Source organism: Centruroides sculpturatus, unplaced genomic scaffold (genome assembly GCF_000671375.1).
Source record: "Centruroides sculpturatus isolate CEXI.00-Female unplaced genomic scaffold, Cexi_2.0 scaffold103, whole genome shotgun sequence".
NCBI classification, from domain to species: Eukaryota; Metazoa; Arthropoda; class Arachnida; order Scorpiones; family Buthidae; genus Centruroides; species Centruroides sculpturatus.
In genome coordinates, this window is record NW_019384303.1 from 854,328 (window position 1) to 874,151 (window position 19,824).

Genomic DNA, 19,824 nt, shown 5'->3' on the forward strand with positions numbered 1-19,824 from the left:
GCTTTACAGCGAACACACTGAAACTAGTTTCTAATTGGCTAACACTGCTCGTGACGTCATCTCGCTACACTCTCGCTGCATAAAGAAACGCGGGGAATCCAACTGAGTTAATTTGTCAGATTTGAACAACGGGTCGGAAACAATGTAACATTCATATTATATTACGTCAAGAAATTGGAGAAAGTGAGTGTACAGAAAGATGTAGGCATGTTAAAGATTTACTGAAAATGATACTGGTAGAACGAAGAACCTTTTGTTACTCTTTACGCTCTGTCAAGAGGGTTTTTTAATCAAGACGATCATGGGTTCGGCCTGTCCCACAAGGGAGCGGCTGGGCAATGAGAGAAGTGTTCCGAACATTCCCCAAAAATTTCTGCGGATTTTTGACCCGTCTGGATTAGTCAGAGCGGTAGGCTGACGATTTAATAGCTTCGCCATCCGTCTTATAACGTTTCATATTTAAAAATCAACGGGTATAGTATTATAATCTTGGATACAGTATTTAGTAATTACATTCGGGATTAATATTTTTCGTCTATTAATCATCGAAACAATAGTTATTGTTTTCCCCAAGTTTTCTTTTACATAAAAAGAAAAGACACTTTCTTCCCAATGTAATGTTAATATTTTAATTATAAAAATATCCGAGTTTTTTCTTCACTCCTGACGATTCATGATTCTTTCCTTATTCGATATCTCCGAAAACTGCTGAATAAATCAAAAATACCTGTTTAGTCATGACAATAACATTTAGATCCGGCTTAGATTTAATTAATAAAATAACTATATAAAAATATAAAATTTTAAAATATTTTAATATTTGTTTTACTTATATAAAAAAGAAATATATATTTATATTCTAGTCTAGATATATACACTTAAATATAATTTTAAAAATATATATATATATTTCTCCCCTTAAAAGGAAATGACGTCATCTGCACGTTTCCTGTTCACGCCTCCTATCGCTGTTTCTTGTATCAAAACAAAATCGAACTTGCTTTCGTTGAGTGAACGCGAAGTTATGTCAATTTGTATTTTATTGTTTTATTTATTCTTATACAAATGTAGATAGGCTCAGTTAACGTAAGTATGATCAATGAACGAACATTTGATTATCATTCGTTTACATATTTTGAAGTTTTAATATATTTGTCAATTGTTTACATTACAATTTTTTATTCAGTTATTCGAATTGCATAATTAATAAATGCTTCCATTTCATTTGATGACGTTTAATTAAAATTAACTTGTATTATTATCAATTTAATTGGCTTAAATGGAGAAATCTTCGACAGAAATCTGTAATTTTACGATTATTGATCATAAAGGCCTGTGTTATGTTCGATTCAAAATTTAAAAATGATTTTATAAAACAAGTAACGAAAGAAAATGAGCATGTAACGTCTTATTTGCTCTCCACATTAAAAATGCAGTTTTACATTTAATTCTTAATGCACCAAAACCTAATTATATTCATTATCTACAACATGTATATGTGAATTTACAATAGGTATAATTTTATTCTGCTTGGTACTATAGAAAAACTAATTATGACAAAGTGAAGCATCGCATATTGCATGTCATTTAAATAGAATAATGATGATGAACTAGTTTATTGCAGAACTCAATTTTGCTTATTAATATTACTTTTAAAAATTGGATATTTAATGGTGTAATTAATTAAATTGCCTAGTAGAGTGTTGAGTGATTGTAATTGATAAATTAATTAATATAAGACTGTATCCTGTATACATGGTAAGAAACATCCTTATTCTAACATTGTTAAAACTTTTAAACGTTAAATATGGGACGGTAACGGTCTTGAGTTAATATGTGGAATTCGGAATAATTTTCGAAATAATTATCCCATTGTAATTTGTTTTTCTAATGAGAAGTTACATATAATAATACAAAAATTGTTTTGATCTCATTTGTTTCCTGTGCAATTAGTATTTTGGAAATATATGTACTGTTATGTGCATAATAGTATATATATAGACTATATGAAACTTAATTAATGAACTGTAAATTTTGGGATTAAGCCAAGCATAGTAGTACTGAAATTACCCGTAATAATATAGTCTTGATTTATTTATTTATTTTTTTAAATAAACAAACAAAATACATATAATCCAATTTTGACATTATTTACTAATTGTTTTATATAATAATACTTTTAATATATTTTAATTCAAATTCTTATATATATTCTTTAAATAAATAAAGTCAAATATTCAGAATCAAACATCTGAATATCAGTTTTTACATATTAAATAAATGAAATGAATGTTTTTATTTTATTATTTTATATGAATCATTTTAAAAAATTTTTCTTTTAATGCATTGTAATTTGAGCAATTTTTAGCTCTTTCTGTTATTTGTTACAATATTTGTAAATAATGAGAGAAAGATTCATAAATAAAAAAAAGATCTGAGATCAGTTTGTAAATGTAATTNGTGGGTGAAATCATACAGCATCCTCAAGATGTCCAAAATGGATAGAAAAACAATAAATCCAGTGCATTTGAGTGATAGAACAAACTACCTACATATAATATCAATAATATTATACTTTGTCATATTTAAAAAATTTTATGGATTATCTTTTATTCAAAAACTTCTAACAATTTTAAGTAATTGTACTAATGCATTCAAATATGAAAGAACAAAATGTTTAAAAATAAGCTTCTAAAAATTAAATGAAATAAATAAATATGATAATATATACAGGCATATATATTTATCCATTTATTTATTTTTGTGTACTATTAGGCTGCGTACACACTAAGCGTTTTTAAACGTGCATTTTAAAGAACCAAGAGTTCCACTAAAGTGCCTGAAAAATGCGCATTTTAAGAAAAATCTATAAATGCGTGTTTACCAGGTGCTTGGCCAAAAGTGCGCGTTTGAGTGTGTACGCCTGTGTAGAACTCTTGGTTCTTTAAAACGCCTAGTGTGTACGCAGCCTTAAACGCAGAATGTTTTAAAATTAACAAAGTATAAAAAAAATTAAGAATTTTTAATTTTCAAAATCCTTACATTAATAGGCATATTATGTATTTGTGCAATAATATGTTATATTTTAATTTCTTAATTTTTGCAGTTTTTACTTAATTATTTACTTTGCTGCATTTTATTAAATGTCTTTATATCTTAAAAATTAAATAATTTGTTTTTAGAAGTTTCAAATTGAATGCAATGAATTGTGATTGTATAATATAATATTTATTGTCTTAGAATACTCTGTATGCAACGTGTTATCATAATGGTCTTCCTATATTCTTTATGTAAAGGAAATTGTCTAGATAAGTATTATACTTCTTCCAAGAACACCTTAATTTTTCATATAAATGTAGATAAATAAAAATAAAGCCAAGTAGAAAATGAAGTTATAATAAAAAATGATGCAAGAAGTAGCAGTCCATAGAATATCAAGTTATAGACTAAAATTTATGAATTCATTCACCACATTTCTAATAGAACAGTGTACTAAAAATATGAGAATGCACAAGGTGCATTGCCAATGTTTTGTAGAAATTCTTGGCAGATGTACTTAGTATGTCATTAATGCTTGAAAGGTTAATACCTCTTAACAGATACTTCAAAACCTTCATAATAATATTAAAAATGATTAATAGAAGTACATACAGTTTCAAAACATTAATTTTTTTAAATAATAGAAATATTGTAAATGATATAATTCATAATTAATATCATTTTGTAATATTATAAATAAATTTGACAAAATTATTCCTGGTAAATTTAGAATAAAAAGTAGAAACATTGAAAAATAGTCAGTAGTAATTAAAATAGTGGACCTGTTAAAAAAATTACATTTTTTAGTATGAGTAAATTTTTTGTGTTTAATTAAGATGCATAATATACTTAAATATTTTTAAACTTTTTAATTTGAAAATATTTCTCTGTAAGGGATAGTTGTTTAAACAACTGTTTGGGGAGTCGCATCCCTATGGCCCATCCCATCGGTCTCATCCCAAGACGCCCACTGACTTTGGTGGTGGACAATAACATAGACTTAATGTAGTTTATAGTTATATTCTAGACTTTGGTGAACTACCTATTTGACCACAATCTGCTTGGCCCTAGCAGTAGGCTGCTAAGGTGCCTCACACATTTGAGCCTACCTGCATGTTGGCTGAGTGCTGTGACCCATAAGTGGGACCTGGGAGGCAGAGGTTATTGCTCCCAGAATGATCAAAACGGGATCATGCACAATACACCTCTTTGACTCTTGCTTCTCTGTAGATGGGTGGCCATGTCTAATCCAGCCTGGTCATCAAGGATGTCTGCTCCTGTATCTGCTTGCTGTGTTTAAGCTGGGTGAGCCTGGAACAGAGTGGTTTAGGAGGAGGACCTTCTGGATTTTGGGAGCTGGAGGGCATTCTCTGTCTGATGTTGCCCTGTTACTGGACTATAGTTGCTTTGAAGCCCTGAGGGGGAAGCTGGTGTTATAGGGGCTTGCAATGAACCTTTACCCTCTTGTTGTGGTCAGAATAGGGCCAGGAATAGTAAAGTAAGTGAATTGTAATCAATAACATATGGAAACTGAAATGACACAACACCTCCAAAACACTCTGTTCAGAAAGAGAGGACATGGTGAAGACCATGACCTTCTATCAAAATGAGTAGACCCAGAACAACCTGAACACATCATCCCTTAATACCTCATCATCCATTTGCAGAAGGTGGAAAAGAAACTATCTGAATTATTTCTCTTTATGATTTATAGAATCCTCAGCCAAACAGCTGGACAACCAAAAATGATACAAAAATTCTGATCAAGAGATCTGTTCATAAAGACTGAAAACAGCCAACATAGTAAAAATCTCCAGGCAATAACCAATTTCACAGAAATACCAGTCACAGTAACTCCACACGAATATCTAAATTACTCCAGAGGAATAATATCAAGTACAGACTTTTAATGTGCCCAACTGAGGAAATTTTAGAAAACCTGGCAAGCCAGGGAATTTTAGCAGTCAGAAGATTAACCAAAAATGAAATGGGTAAGTGATTCCTACATGGTATTTAATTATAATCTTTAACATGCCCAACCTTCCTGTGGATATCAAAATAGCATACTTAAATTGTAAAGTTCAACCATATATCCTGAATCCGTTCAGATGTTATAACTGTAAGGCATATGGACACACCAAATACAACTGTTGGAGCAAAACACGATATTCTAACTGTGGGGACCAACCATATGAAAGTAACTGTCCAAATCCCTCTGTGTGTGTAAACTGTGGGTGAAATCATACAGCATCCTCAAGATGTCCAAAATGGATAGAAAAACAATAAATCCAGTGCATTTGAGTGATAGAACAAACTACCTACATAGAAGCAAAGTGGAGATATACAAAGATATGTGCTCTAAACCCACATTTGCCAATAAACTCATGCAGAAACCTTCACAGGAAGTTCAAACAGAAACCAGCATATCTCCTGTGGAATCTACCAATATAGAAGAATGTGGTAAAAAAAAGCACATCCACTGTACAGTTATCAAAACTGACTATTTTAGCAACAAAACAAAAAACACAGAACCCAAACACTGCTGTTCTGCCATCTCATCCAGCACTGACTTTTGTAAAAATGAAAAACAAAACTTATAACCTGGACAAAAAACAAACAGCAACCATGAAACAACATAAAACACACCTTAAAAAGACAAAAACATTCTGGTATTTTTGAAACTGTGCCAGTAATTGTTTAGTAATTCGAACACAAATCATTTATTGTATTCGAATACAATAAATGATTTGTGTTCTAATTACAAAAACAGTAACAAAACCAACCCAGCAAAGAATGGTATCCTCACAACCCACTAACCTCTCTGAATATGCATACAGTAATACTCCAATGGAATTGTCAAGGGATACAACCAGTGGCGTGCTGTCATTGGAAGTGGTGGATGTGCCGCTTCCCTTGTATTTACTAAAAAATAAATACATAGTAATTTTAATTATGTGAAAATAACCACACAATATTTTATTATAACTGCATTATGTATCTTATTACAAATTTCTATACTACACGTGAAAAAAAAGATAAGATTGCTATTGTATATTCGAATATTAGTGGTGGAGTGGAAGCGCTGTATTGTCAGCATCCAAAAAGCCAGATTCGCGCACGCGCTTTACAGAGCACCAACCTCACCCGGTTTAGCCAGTGGAAGCCTAGGACCTTGGGTGGATGCTACACGTATACCACATCCAATTCTCTCCAGGACCGGTTATGGGCTGTTAGCTGCCTGCCTGCTAGATATTTGACCGCCCTCACCCCATTATGTGAATCACGAGTAGATTTATAACCTAACCCAACTGATAAGAATTTACTGGTATGTTTTTATGATAGTTTTCTGTATAGTTGACAGGAGTTTTAAAAAATCCATTAAAATATTTGATATTTTTATTCCGCTCTCTGATTTTATATTACTCACAGATTTCAATGTTAAATCAGTGATATTACGATTTCGTATGTCCCATCTCTAAGGGGATGTAGAAAAAAAACGTGTACAATTCTTGTATAATGTTAAAAAGTTAACTGTTACTTTGACAGCGTCATTTACAACTAAATTTAATGAATGAGAGAGATGCACGAGGTACAGAAAAAGCTCTAGAATTTATTTTCCTTAAATTTACGATTTATGTATCTCATATTATGTTACTATGTTGTCATAAAAATTTGTCTTTCCACTTTTTTCCTGAGACTACAAATATTTGAGTACGAAGTAACTGGTTTCGACTTATTTCTACTTAAGAAGTAGTTAAATAATTAAGCGCTTAGGGAATTGGGGACACAAATAAAACCCTGCTGAAAGAGCCAGAATTTTACTTAAACAAAAGCTTAACCGAGTACAGTGTGGACTGATTTCTTCATAATATTAGATGTAATAAAGACAGAAATTTTTCCAGTTCAATGAAAGTGACTAAAAGTTGTAAATTTTGGAAATTTCTGTGGACATCTGGTCTTAAAATGGATTAGTTAGAAAACAAATGACTATTAAGTTTAACAAATTTAGATTTTTACAGCTATGGTGAGAAACGTTTAAAATTTATAACAACCCTGTTGTGTCCTAGTGATGCGACAAAAGAGGCATTTGACATTAACTGGTATCGGCACCCTCAGGATTTGGCACGCATGCATGCACTTCACCCCTACCAAGATCGTTTCTGATTCCATCCATGAGCCACTGGTAGGGAGCAATTTTAACTAGGTGGATTGTTTTAATATTTAAAAAGTAAAGACTATTTTATGTTATTTTTATGTACGTTTCTTCACAAAACTATATTTATAATTTTCTTTAAAAGTATATTCATACAATTGAATATTTTGTACCAGGTATGTATAATTGTATATCATCACACATTTTATTTTAACAAGTTAGTTTTTATAATTTTATTTTTAATTTTAGCCCTTATATTATAGATAGCAATTTAGAATGTAATTGTGATATTGAAAATTTATTTTAAAAAAGTTTTGGCTCGAGACCATATAATGAAAAAGAAAACATTATTAAAAGAGAAAGACCAATGCCTAAATTAAATATAAATACGTCAACATAAAAATTTGTTCAACATTTTCATGATAAAATTTAGGAAGACGTAAAATGGCTTTGTGCATGCATAAAAATGCGAAAATTGTTTTGTTGGCCTTGCCTATTACTTTCAAATGAAATTAGTATGTGGAATAAGAATGGCTTTGACGATTTAAATAATTTGAGTAAAGCTGGGAAAAGACGTGAAAATCGTAAATCTGCATCGATTCTTTCGTAAAATTGAAGCAATTTGGAAATCAAAATAGAATAGAATTTAACATTAGTACACAATATAAAATAAATATTGAAAATTATAACAAGATAGTTATGGCTAATAGATATATTATATTTAAATTAGTAAATGTTATGGAAGCAAGAATTGGCATTTAGAGAGCATAGGGAATCTATTAAATCTAATATAACAGAGTTAATTATATTGAACTTGCTTATTTATTAAGTGCGTTAGACAGTCTATTAATTAATTAAAAATACATTTAGAGAAGTTTGCAGTTTTTACTGGCTTATCGAACAAACAAATACGAATGGACCCTAAACCATTACTGACTGATTGCTCCTGGAAGTCAGCTTCTTACAGAAACACAGCTTCCCTATCATCAAATGTCATGGCATGCCACTGGATACAACACAAAACTGATGAACTCCAGAACTTAATACAGACTTATGGCCCAATTTGCATATGTCTACGATAAACAAAATCTAAACCAATCGACAACTTAAATTTAAACACTACAATGTCTTCCACAAAGATCACCACTTCAAATAAAATGTTTGTGGTTAGGTAGCAATTCTGGTCTCATACTAAGTGCCAGTAAGAGAAATTCCTCTGTCCATATTGCTTCATGCTGTGGCAGTCCAAATTCATCATCCAGAACTAGTAACAGTATGAAATACCTATCTCCTGCCAGGGGACACAGTAGAACAAAATGACTTAGAATCACTCATAAACCAACTCCCAAAACCCTAGATACTGTTAGGAGACTTTAATAGTCATAGTTCAAGCTGGGATAAAAACTACAGAGGACAAGTTGACCATAGATGACAAATTATCTGGACGCACGCACGCACTGCTGTACAACACAGTCATCTGTACTCATTTTCACTATCCAAACCACACCTATTCAGCTGTAGACCTCACTATTAGCATACCAAAGACTTTTGCAAATTGAAAATGGAGAGTCCTGAATCTCAGACAGTCCTTCCAACAATCCTTTGCCACATAAAGGATCAGCCATCAGAAAACACTGCCTCCAGACAGATAATCCAAAAAGTTTATTAAGAATTTACCAAACTTGCCAACTGAATAACTACAGACAGGAGCCAATCAATAGAACAAGAAATACAAAAGGTCACAGAAGTCAATTCCATGCCAAACACAAACTGTATTCCAAAAGACAAATCATGGTGAAACTGGAACTGCATAACAGTATGACAAGCTCAATACAGAGCCTGGCACAAGTTGTAGTTCTTTCTATTGGGTGGCACTTAAATAGATTCAAGCAGGTGAAAGAAAATGCCAGGAAGATCCATTGGAAAAGTAAAAAAGAAACCTGGGTGCGGTTTATCATGTCATTAGGAAGAACAGCGGACCAACAACAGTTGTGGAAAGGCATTCAAGCTATAAGGAGAAACACCTCTACTCCACAGATCTCAATTTTGACAGAACACAACAATACTATAATAGTTTTGTTGTGTTAATACTATAATAGTTTTCCAGGAATTAGGAAATATATTATATTTCCTAATTCCTGGAAAAGGGCAAGGATCGTACCTGTGCCGAAACCGGGAAATCTGGACGAGTGTAGGCCTATTTCTCTATTGCCAGTATTGGGAAAGGTACTTGAACGTTTATTGACTAATAGATTATCTTGGCATTTGGAGACAAATCAATATTTGCATAGCAACCAATATGGTTTTCGCCCACAAAAATCTGCTCCAGACGCAATTGAGAAAGTTATCAAAAGTATAAATCTCTTATTAGAGGAATATAGATTCGTACTTGCTATAAGCCTGGATATAGCAAAAGCTTTCGACAGCGCATGGTGGCCATCGATTTTGCAGAGCTTGCGAGATAGGCAATGTCCCAGAAACATATATAGAATTTTTATTCATTACTTAAACAATAGAACTGCAGAGCTGTGTTATGGTGCTCACATTATGCGTAGAAATGTCGTTAGGGGTTGCCCTCAGGGCTCTGTATGTGGCCCTATCTTGTGGAATACTGTCTTTGACAACTTTTTAAGACAGAGCTTTGGCCACGTAACAATTGCTTATGCAGATGATGCAATCGTTCTTCTGGGGGGTAATTCGAGAGCTGCTCTAGAGATCTTCGGTAACGATACTTTATGTAAGATAAGCAAATGGGGTAAGGAATACAAACTTACCTTTAACATTAACAAAACGATGGGAATTGTTTTTAATAAACCTGGTAAACCGAATCTCTACCGGAGGACCCCGGTTATTAAGATGGATGGACAAAGTGTTAAAATTGTTAAATCCATCAAATATTTAGGAATCATATTAGACCATCGTTTATTATGGAATACACACATAGCATACATAACTGATCGTACTGGCAGTATATTTAATATTCTTACTGGCTTTGCTAAGAGACGCTGGGGACTTACTACCGATGCCCTTAACATCATATACAAACAAATTTTCGTACCAATAATTACATATGCTTGCGGTAGCTGGAGCCAAGATATATATAAAATTCATATAAATAGAAAACTTATATCTGCACAAAGAAAGGCGCTCATCCAGTTGACCAGAGCTTATTGCACAACCCCTAATGTCTCCATCCAAGTTCTGGCAAGATGTCCTCCTATTGATAAAATCATTGACTATACTGCAAAAATTTGGCATATCAAATGGGGACAGAATATACAAACTGATGATTACATTATTAGGGCAGAGGACGTCGAAAGACCAGTGGCTTTTAATCAATCAAGACATCCTGCCACCACAAATAATTTTGCTATTAACACCTATGATAATGCAGACTTTCATCTTTTTACAGATGGCTCTAAAACGGGTAACCGAGTAGGCTGCAGTTTTATTGCATACTGCCGTGAAGAGATATTGACTATGGAACAATATCGACTTGGTGAAAATTGCTCAAATTTCCAAGCCGAATTGTTCGCCATTCAAATGGCTGTTGCTTGGTGTAAGCATAATTATACAAACAAAAGGATTTCTGTTAATACTGATTGTTCTTCTGCCATAGCTCTGCTAAAAACCAGAAACTATCATCCGATTGCAAATCGTATACAAGATATCATAAATACATCCACTTGTCATTTCGCTATAAACTGGATTCGAGGACATCAAGGGCACTATGGAAATGAACTGGCAGACGAACTTGCAAAAGAGGCTTCTTATAAGGAGGACTTACCTGTATCTTACAAAAGAATTAGTATACAAACAATTAAAACTATCCTGTGGAAAGAAGTAATTCATGCATGGCAGCTTCAATGGAATAATATTAATAATAAAACACATGAATATATTACAGATATTACAAATTTCCTTAGTAATAAATGGTACAAGCCTACCCACCAACTCACACAAATATTAACAAATCATGGGAGATTTTATTCATACCTTTCAAGATTCAAGGGCACATCAAACTCAAGATGTCTTATATGTGATTGCAACGACAGCAGCGATCATTATATTTATACATGCCCTATGCTAGAAAATGAAAGATTGATTTTAAAACTGTTACTTGAGTCTCATGATCTCCATTGGCCACCTCCCACCTTAGAACGTCTCTTTGATCACAAAGATACCTTCGATGCCTTTGTACAACTCGTTAACATGTATTTTGTAAGGACCAGTGTACCAGCTTATTCTGGCCATTAATGGCCAACTGTTGGTTAGTGAAAATATAAATTACCCTAATATAATTATTTCGTGATTGTACTTGTAGTCTGCATTTTCTTTTGGAAGGTTTAGCATTGATACCATGGGTTCTCTATCGGCGTTTTGTCTATTTTATTTCTTTTATTATTATATATTTTACATGTTTTGTTGTATTCTCGTTAACACACTTACCCTCGTTATACTTATGTGCCCTACTCTTTTTATAATACTTGATTGGCCGTACTTGTGAAATATTTGCTTAAGGAATCTGGTTTTGACTTTGTATTACTATGCCCAAAAATATGTCACATCATTGACGAAAGACTTCAATAAACAACCAACGTATGTGATCATAGGACATCATAGATGCTGTACAACTGTGTTGAAACTCTATACAGTGTCCTTCATCGATAGGTCTAATGCACTGGTTCTTCCCTAAATAATATATGATGTTATGTATTTGTGCTCAGAAATGTGTCTCATCAATGATAAGAGACTTCAATAAATAATCAAAGTATCCATACATTGAACGTCATAGATGATGTACAACTGTGTTGAAACCTTATTTAGCGTCTTCCTTCGGCTGGTCTACTGTTCTGGCTGGACTACTACTCTGGTATAATTCCACAAACGTTGTGCAACAGTGATATTCGAGAAGAATTTGTCTGCTACATATGTGAATTAAGTGCATCTACTGGCATTGTGATTCTGTATCGGCGTTTGCTTCTCATGCATACATAAGAGGCAAATTTTGTGGATAACAGTGGTGTGCCTGGAGCTGTACCATGGCAATAAGAATCACACAAGATATACCTGGAGCTATGCTAGCAGCAAGATTTATAAGGAAGAGCAAAGGCGTTGGACAACTAATTCTGGAAAATCGTTGACAGAGGACTATATTCTAATAAGATCTGTATAAGTCTCCTGGTCTGGATTGTGCAGGAGTTTCACTTCAGCAGAAAAAAAAAAAAACTTTTATCTAGTCTGATTCGAAAACCTCTGCTGAAACAGAATTGCCGCGTAAGATAACAAAACATATGTTCCTCGTGTAACTATATAATGTTATGACTCTGTCACATTTCCAGCAACTTTTATGTTTTAAATTTATTTTTATCTATTTATACTTATTAATGTTTTGCACGCGTGTATAACCCTATATATATAATTGTACACGTGTTAATTAATTTTATTTACGTTAATAATTAGTTATCGAAATCTTCAGTGTAAACTATGTAATTTCCTGTATATACCCGGTAATACTTAGTGGCACCGGGATATGCCATATGGCATATTGATCAATAAATATCTGTATCTGTATTTGTAATACTATAATAGACAAACAAGCAGTTGAAAACTGCTTGGGCAGAACATTTGCATACAATTCAAGCACAGCTATTTACACTCAAACATTTCAGATTCTGAAAGGAAAAGTTGAACAAATATTAATACAGTGGTGACACACCAACCAACTCATATAACAGTCTAAAGTATAAATTTTCGTCTACAATTACGTATCTTCTAATATCAGGACTTATTATACTGGCTTTACAAAGTTTTTACAGAAAACAATTTTTTATTTTATTTTATATACCTGACATATAACAGTCATTCATAATATACAAATTGCAATATGCATTACAGAAAATCAAGAATACAGCTGTTGGTCAGACCAAATCTGCTATGACATGCTCTGAAACTTACTGTCAACAATACAATTGTTGCTACTTGCTATATTTAACTGAATATGGACAGAACAGAAATACCCACATTTCTGGAAGAAGGTGATAATCATCTCAATCCAAAAACCAAATAAATGTGCAACTAATCCACAAAATTATTGGCCAATAGCCTTAACAAGCTGTATGAGCAAAGTGATGGAGATGATGGTAAATAACAGACTCAGGTGGTACTTGATGGAACGTAATACCATATCTTCAATACAGGGAGATTTCCAGTGCCACCGATCAACAATAGAACAGCTTTTTCTCCTTGAAACAGACATTTGAAAGGCATTCTTTTGTCGTCACCATCTGTTATCAGTGTTCTTTGACATCAAAAAGGCATATGACAGAACATGGAAGCATGGCATATTGACAGACCTATATGATATTGGACTAAGAGGGAACTACCAGCATTTATAGAAGGATTCCTGACAAATTGGTCCTTTCAAGTCCAAATTGGAATTACACTATAAAATACATTCCAGCAAGAACAAGGAGTGTCACAACGACCATCCTCTCACAATTACTCTTTATTTTAAGAGTTAATAAAATTTCAGTATCAAAGAGTCAATGTATGTTGACAACTTACAAATACAATATGCATCAGCAAGTATGACCATAGTTGAATGCCAGCTACAACTGACAGCAAATAGAATAGAATCCTGCACATAGTCAAATGGTTTTACATTCTCAACAACTAAAACAATTTGTGTACATTTTTTAGAATCAGAGGAGTATGTCCTGATCACAGATATACAAATAAAAGTTTAAACAGAAACCAAATTCTTGGATTTGATCTTGGACAAGTCTCTTATATTTAAACCTAATATCACCCACTTAAAGAACTGGTGTACACATTTAATGAATATATTGAAAACCTTATATAATACCTCTTGGGGTACCAACCAGAAAACCATGCAGAAAATCTACCAGGCACTTACATTTGCAAAACCAGACTATGGAAGTGCATTATATGGATCTGCATTCATAATGATTACATCTGCTTGATCCAATTCACCAGACAGGAATATGCTTGTGCACAGAACTCTGTACATCTACAACAAATGACAAGAGGACTGGGACAAACAAACTCAACAATAAACTATACACCATCAAATCAGAGTTAATAAAATGGACAACCAGCCAACAAAAAAACTGGAAAGAAGAAATAGTACTTGTTCAATTGAGAATGGGACACACAAGACACACAACTATTTACAAACAAAGGATACAACCGATAATTTCAACTTGCCACACCCTACTTACCATCCGACACATATTACTAACGTGCTCTCAGTACAAAACAGCCAGAGAATGCTTCTCTTTGATAACATACACCTAGGCAATAAACTTACAGTATATACAGAACTCTAGAACAAGCAAGTATGACAGTTACAACAGAGCAAGTATGCCATATTAAGACCTAAAAGACCTGGCAGCATAACTGGCTATACCTAGCATTCTTTGACCTACCTAGGCCCTTGTGCCACAAAAACTCCAAATCCAACCAACCCATTGAAAATATTTAAGCAATCGAACCTGTATCTTGAATCTCATGGGAACAAGAAAAATATTTGAGATAAACGTGTTTCGAGATATAGAAGTTCCTACACAATAAACAGTAATAGAGTTGATTGTAAGTATGGTTTTTTTTTATTAATACAATAACAAGTACAGTAAATACCTATATTAGGTATAAATAAAATATTTTTGACATATCTTAACAGAAATAGTTTGTCAATAGTTTCTAATGCATGACTTTCTTTAACCAATAAGATGCAAACCAAACTTGTAGCCTTAGTCCACCAGTAATTGAGTAGATAAAACCACTGAATACTGTTACAAGATGTGAACCCACAACTTGGGTTCACTCCTTGTAACAGGCTGACCACATGGAATTTTCCAGATTTTGTTCATGTTTGTAGCATCTCAATAGAGGCCAGTTTCCCATATTGTGTTCCTGGAAGGCGTCCCCTCAGCTGATTGCCCATGTGTTGCATTGCCATAAAAAAAATAAACCAAACCAACCTCGTAGTCAATCAGAGAAAAATAGCATTAATTGCAACTATTACTGTATTGCAAGAGATATTTCTCAACTACAGTTTATTCTATCAAAAAAAGTCGCTGAGCTTTGAAATTGCAATTAACACTTCAGTCCATAATATAGAGGTTTTGGGAGAAAATTATTTGAGATAAACATGGAAAATATATTGAATTTATGCTGAAAATGTAGGGGAAAAGATTAATTTCAAGATAGAGTTTTTGCGATAAACATGTTAGAGGTATACAGGTTACGGGTTCAACTGTATATTCTATTTTTAAATTATTATTAAACCTTATAATATTTTCAATGCTACTGAAACTTTTAACTTTTATAAATTTGATAGATTGTAAAAGTTAAAATTTCAATACAATTGTTAGAGGAAATTAAAAACTAGAATAAAAACATAGAACACTAATGTAAGTTCATTATCTCTGTTGTAATATATAAATATATATNATTTACTACGTATAATAATTTAGTTTACCGAATTAATTGTAATTAAGTTAATTGTATTTATAAAGCAAAAGAATTTTTGTAATGAAATTAAAATCAAGAAAATAATTATCATTATTTATTTATTTATTTATTTTAATAAAAACAAACATTAAATATTAAAAATAATAAAGAACAGATTTTACTGGTAAAGCAAGAACTGAACACATGGCTAGCAGAACAGAGGTTTGAGACTAATGACAATCTTCAAAACAACATTAGGGTCCATCTCAAGTCATTGGCAGCAGCATTCTATGACAAGGGAATGGAAAAGCTCATCCACAGATATGACAAATGTGTCAATCTTCACAGTGATTATGTCAAAAAGTAACCATGTTTGTACCTAACTTTTGGTAATAAATTCATTCTGTTATTTACACTTGTCTTTGTTTTATGGCCCATTGGAGCTTGAAAAAACTGCCCTTGTATAATAAATTCCTGACTACCTTGTTTGAGTATTTTTCAGAGGTTTGTTTTTTTAATCAATTTTAATTCTTCATATTTTTAAAAAAGAAAATTTGAATATAATAAATGAAAAAATATTCTGAAGTGTGGTAAGGAATGAAAAACAGTTTGATAAGAGCTTCTTCTAGAAAGCATTATTTATGATAAGTAACAATACTATCTTGAAGAAAAGTTTTGTGTTAATCTATATATATAATCAAGATGGGTTAATAATAATAATAATAAGCGCAGAGCCCAAACAGTTAGGAGTTGAAAGTTTAAATTTCGTACACAGTTAGGGTACGTCACGAAAATGCACACTAAGAAGGGATTTTTCGAAAGTCCCCCATGGGAAAAAGAGAGAGAGGATTAAGGCTTACCCTGAAGAACTCAGTTTCTATTGTACTATTTTAGATGCAGTTTTTTACATTTTTGACTGCATTTTAGTAGTCTATCACATTTAGTAGGGTACCATGGGGAATAAAAAAAAGTGTATTCCTTAACAATGGAAGTGTTAACAATGAAAGTGCTAAGAATGGAAGTGCTAACAATGGAAATGTTAAGAATAAAAGTGTTAACAATGAAGTATTAAGAAAAAGCAGCATGCAAGATTTACAGGCGCAGGTGTGTTTTTTCGGAAAATTGAACATATTTTTAGACCCATATAAAAATTCTTTAATTAGTCTGGAAATGGATGGTGGACTAATTCTTGTATTCTGTGAAAATGGATAAGATTGGCTATAATGTAATTATCTTAATCGTTACTTTTTGCCTGAGCAATGCTGGGCTTATCTGCTAGTTTAATATACAATGTCCTCTGAGGATAGAAAAATTATTTTCAAAATAAATGAAAAGAAAAACAAAAATAAAGAAGCTAAAGTGAACTGTAAGTAGAAAAAGAGTGTTGATAAATATATTTAAAATAAAAAAAATAAATTTGAATTTTTGGAAATTTATTATTGTGCTATCATATTGCAATGCATTAGAATCCTTACAAAGTTATAATATCATGTGATAAGATTATGAAATGCAATATCCTGAATAAAACTACAGGTATACCTTGACTTACGTCGTTTCAAGTTACGTCATTCCTGATTATACGTCGTTTGTCAAAAAAGTATATGTAAAAATAAAAATCAAGTTTAAGTCATTTTATTCGACTTTACATCTGTCCACCACAAATATTGAAGTTGTAATATCACTAGAAAAGCGTTTAAAGCACATAAAATCATATTAAAATATATACATTTACAAGTATGTACTATATTTACAGTACATGCATTCGTAAATTTAGAGTACTTTTTTCTGTACTATATTAAAAACTAAAATTTGTTTGTAAGCTTAAAATAGATCCTTATTAACCATATATTATTAAAAATGCATTAATAAATAAAATACATAACCGGAAATGGTAATTTATGGTTTAGTGTAGTGACAAGTAGATTTGGAGACAAGTAGATTTGGCTTACGTCACCTCTCCTGGAACCAATTACCAACATAAGGCGAGGTATATCTGTATATTGAAGTTTTAAGATAAAATTATTAATTGATATAATATTTAAGCATTTTTTATATATTGTATTTTTAATAAATTTATACTGTATTTGTATAATTTTCAGTAAAATTATCAAAAATTGAAAAAAATGATAATTATTGTTAGTTATATTTAAAATTTATTCTTTTTTAATATTATAATACAATTTAATTTATTATATATATATTATATTTAATGAAATTTAATTATATATAATTTTAATGCTTTAACGTTGAATTTTTCAGATGTCACAAATGTGTTTTATTTACGATGAAAAGGAATACTTGAAGAATAGAACTATGTTTTAATATTTGCAAATTTTATACTATTGAAATAACTTGTGCCAATTTATGATGTATATAGTTCATGATGTGTCATATCAATAAAGTAATTTATTTTCTACATCTGTTTCAACTTTAAGGTGCTACTTTCTCTTTTATTACTAAAAAGAAATAAATGGAATTTAACTCTTTAACATGAGACTTTTGTTGTATAATATTTCAAGAGATATAAGAAAGATATTATAATAGTGAATGAATTCATATTTTATTATAAAGTATGGGACTTTGTTTATGTAAAGATAGGCAATCACATTCTGATTGTGATTCAAGTTACGGCAGAAGAACTTCAATTAATTCAGTATCAGGAACTGTAAGTCATGGAGAACAGTCTAATCATGTACATCATATGTTAGATTTAGTAGGAATTGTGAGTAACATGGTGACAACTGTTGATAAATTGGTCCTGGAAACACTTTCTGTCATACACACACTTGTGGATAAGTAAGTTTCTTAATATATTTACATATTTATATCAATATTACACTCAAAATTTTTAAAGTTTTATTTATTTTGATATGGTTATAATTTTAAGAAATTATAATAAATTAAGATATTCTATCACTTAAGATGAATGTTTACAATAATAATTTATGAATGTATTAGAATAAAATTTCTCCGAACAAGGGTCTCTGAAGTGGTTGATATTGACCTGGTTGATAAGGCATTTTCAGGAGTCAAAAATTAGTTGGGGATTGATTGGGGGGGGTCAATTGGAAACAGTTTATTAAAAATTTCATTCATTAAAAAATTTAGTTCATTGTGTTACATATATGACAATTCTGGATGGTGTAAATTTGCACACTGTATAGTACATTATATGTCTTTATAAGTATGGATCTATATCATAGATCTGTAGATTTTTTTCTATGAAAACAGTGTGTGGATTAATACTGAATAACCAGATTTATTTTATTATTATTATTAAACTACATTAGCAAAAAAAAATTAAGAGGGAGGTTGATAGAAGATCAAGGAGTCTGTGAAGGGATTGACAGTCAAGAAAGTTTGGGGACTCTTGCTCTAAAATATCAATATTAGTATCTATGAGAGTGTCTATTGTCTTATTAAATAATTTAAAAAATCAATTTTTAAAAATAAACAAAAGACAGCTCTTATTTTAAAAAATAAAATTGAAAATAAGATAGATAATAAAATTAATTTTATTACAGATTTTTACTATTATAATTCTATAATTATAACTTCATGAACAGTGTCCTAGTAAAACAGATATTTTATTTTTATTTATTTGATTAATTATTTGAACATAATATGATGTGATATCAGAGCCATAACTAGGATTTTGGACGCCTATGGCCAAGAATAAAAATGGCGCCTTTTTAATTCTTATTACTAAAAAAAATAATTTTATTCTAAAAAAAATGCTATTATAAAAAAATTATCTAATGACATTTAAATACTATATAAATATAAAAAATTTTTTGGGTTATTAATTTCAATTACACTACTCATACACCTTATATAATACAGCCAAATTTATTATAACACTTCAAACGTTTTCGGACATCTTTAATGCCCTTTTTCAAGAACGAACCAACGAAAATCGAATCTTGGCGAATTCATAAAAACGATAAATGCGTTTTGGAACGCTATTTAAACAAACTCTTATTGCGCAGAATCGTGCCGTTTGTTTACCGTTAAAAATAAAGAATACTAACAATAACCACTAATATGATACATCAACCATACATATATGAACCTAACATAAATAAAGACAACAATGCTAAATATAACCATAAAATCACTAATAATAATGCACGTGTAGCCCGATTGCACCTTTC

At 31.4% G+C, this 19,824-nt stretch overlaps 2 protein-coding genes across 3 annotated transcripts in view; both read left to right on the forward strand.

Moving 5' to 3' along the window:
• Positions 1 to 948: 948 nt before the first annotated feature.
• Positions 949 to 19,824, forward strand: part of LOC111618078 (RING finger and SPRY domain-containing protein 1-like) — a 103,522-nt gene continuing 84,646 nt past the window's right edge. The window contains exons 1-3 of one of the 2 annotated variants that reach the window (XM_023359517.1): positions 972 to 1,086; positions 4,754 to 5,030; positions 17,930 to 18,466. In XM_023359517.1, the coding sequence (XP_023215285.1) occupies positions 18,243 to 18,466 (224 nt within the window). In that variant the 5' untranslated portion in view covers positions 972 to 1,086; positions 4,754 to 5,030; positions 17,930 to 18,242. Of the gene's footprint in view, positions 1,087 to 4,753; positions 5,031 to 17,929; positions 18,467 to 19,824 lie in introns of both variants that reach the window. The other variant, XM_023359507.1, reaches the window with a different exon arrangement.
• Positions 5,307 to 11,449, forward strand: LOC111617633. The gene is made up of 2 exons (XM_023358944.1): positions 5,307 to 5,499; positions 9,300 to 11,449. The coding sequence occupies exons 1-2, from the start codon at positions 5,307 to 5,309 to the stop codon at positions 11,447 to 11,449; spliced, it is 2,343 nt and encodes a 780-aa protein (XP_023214712.1).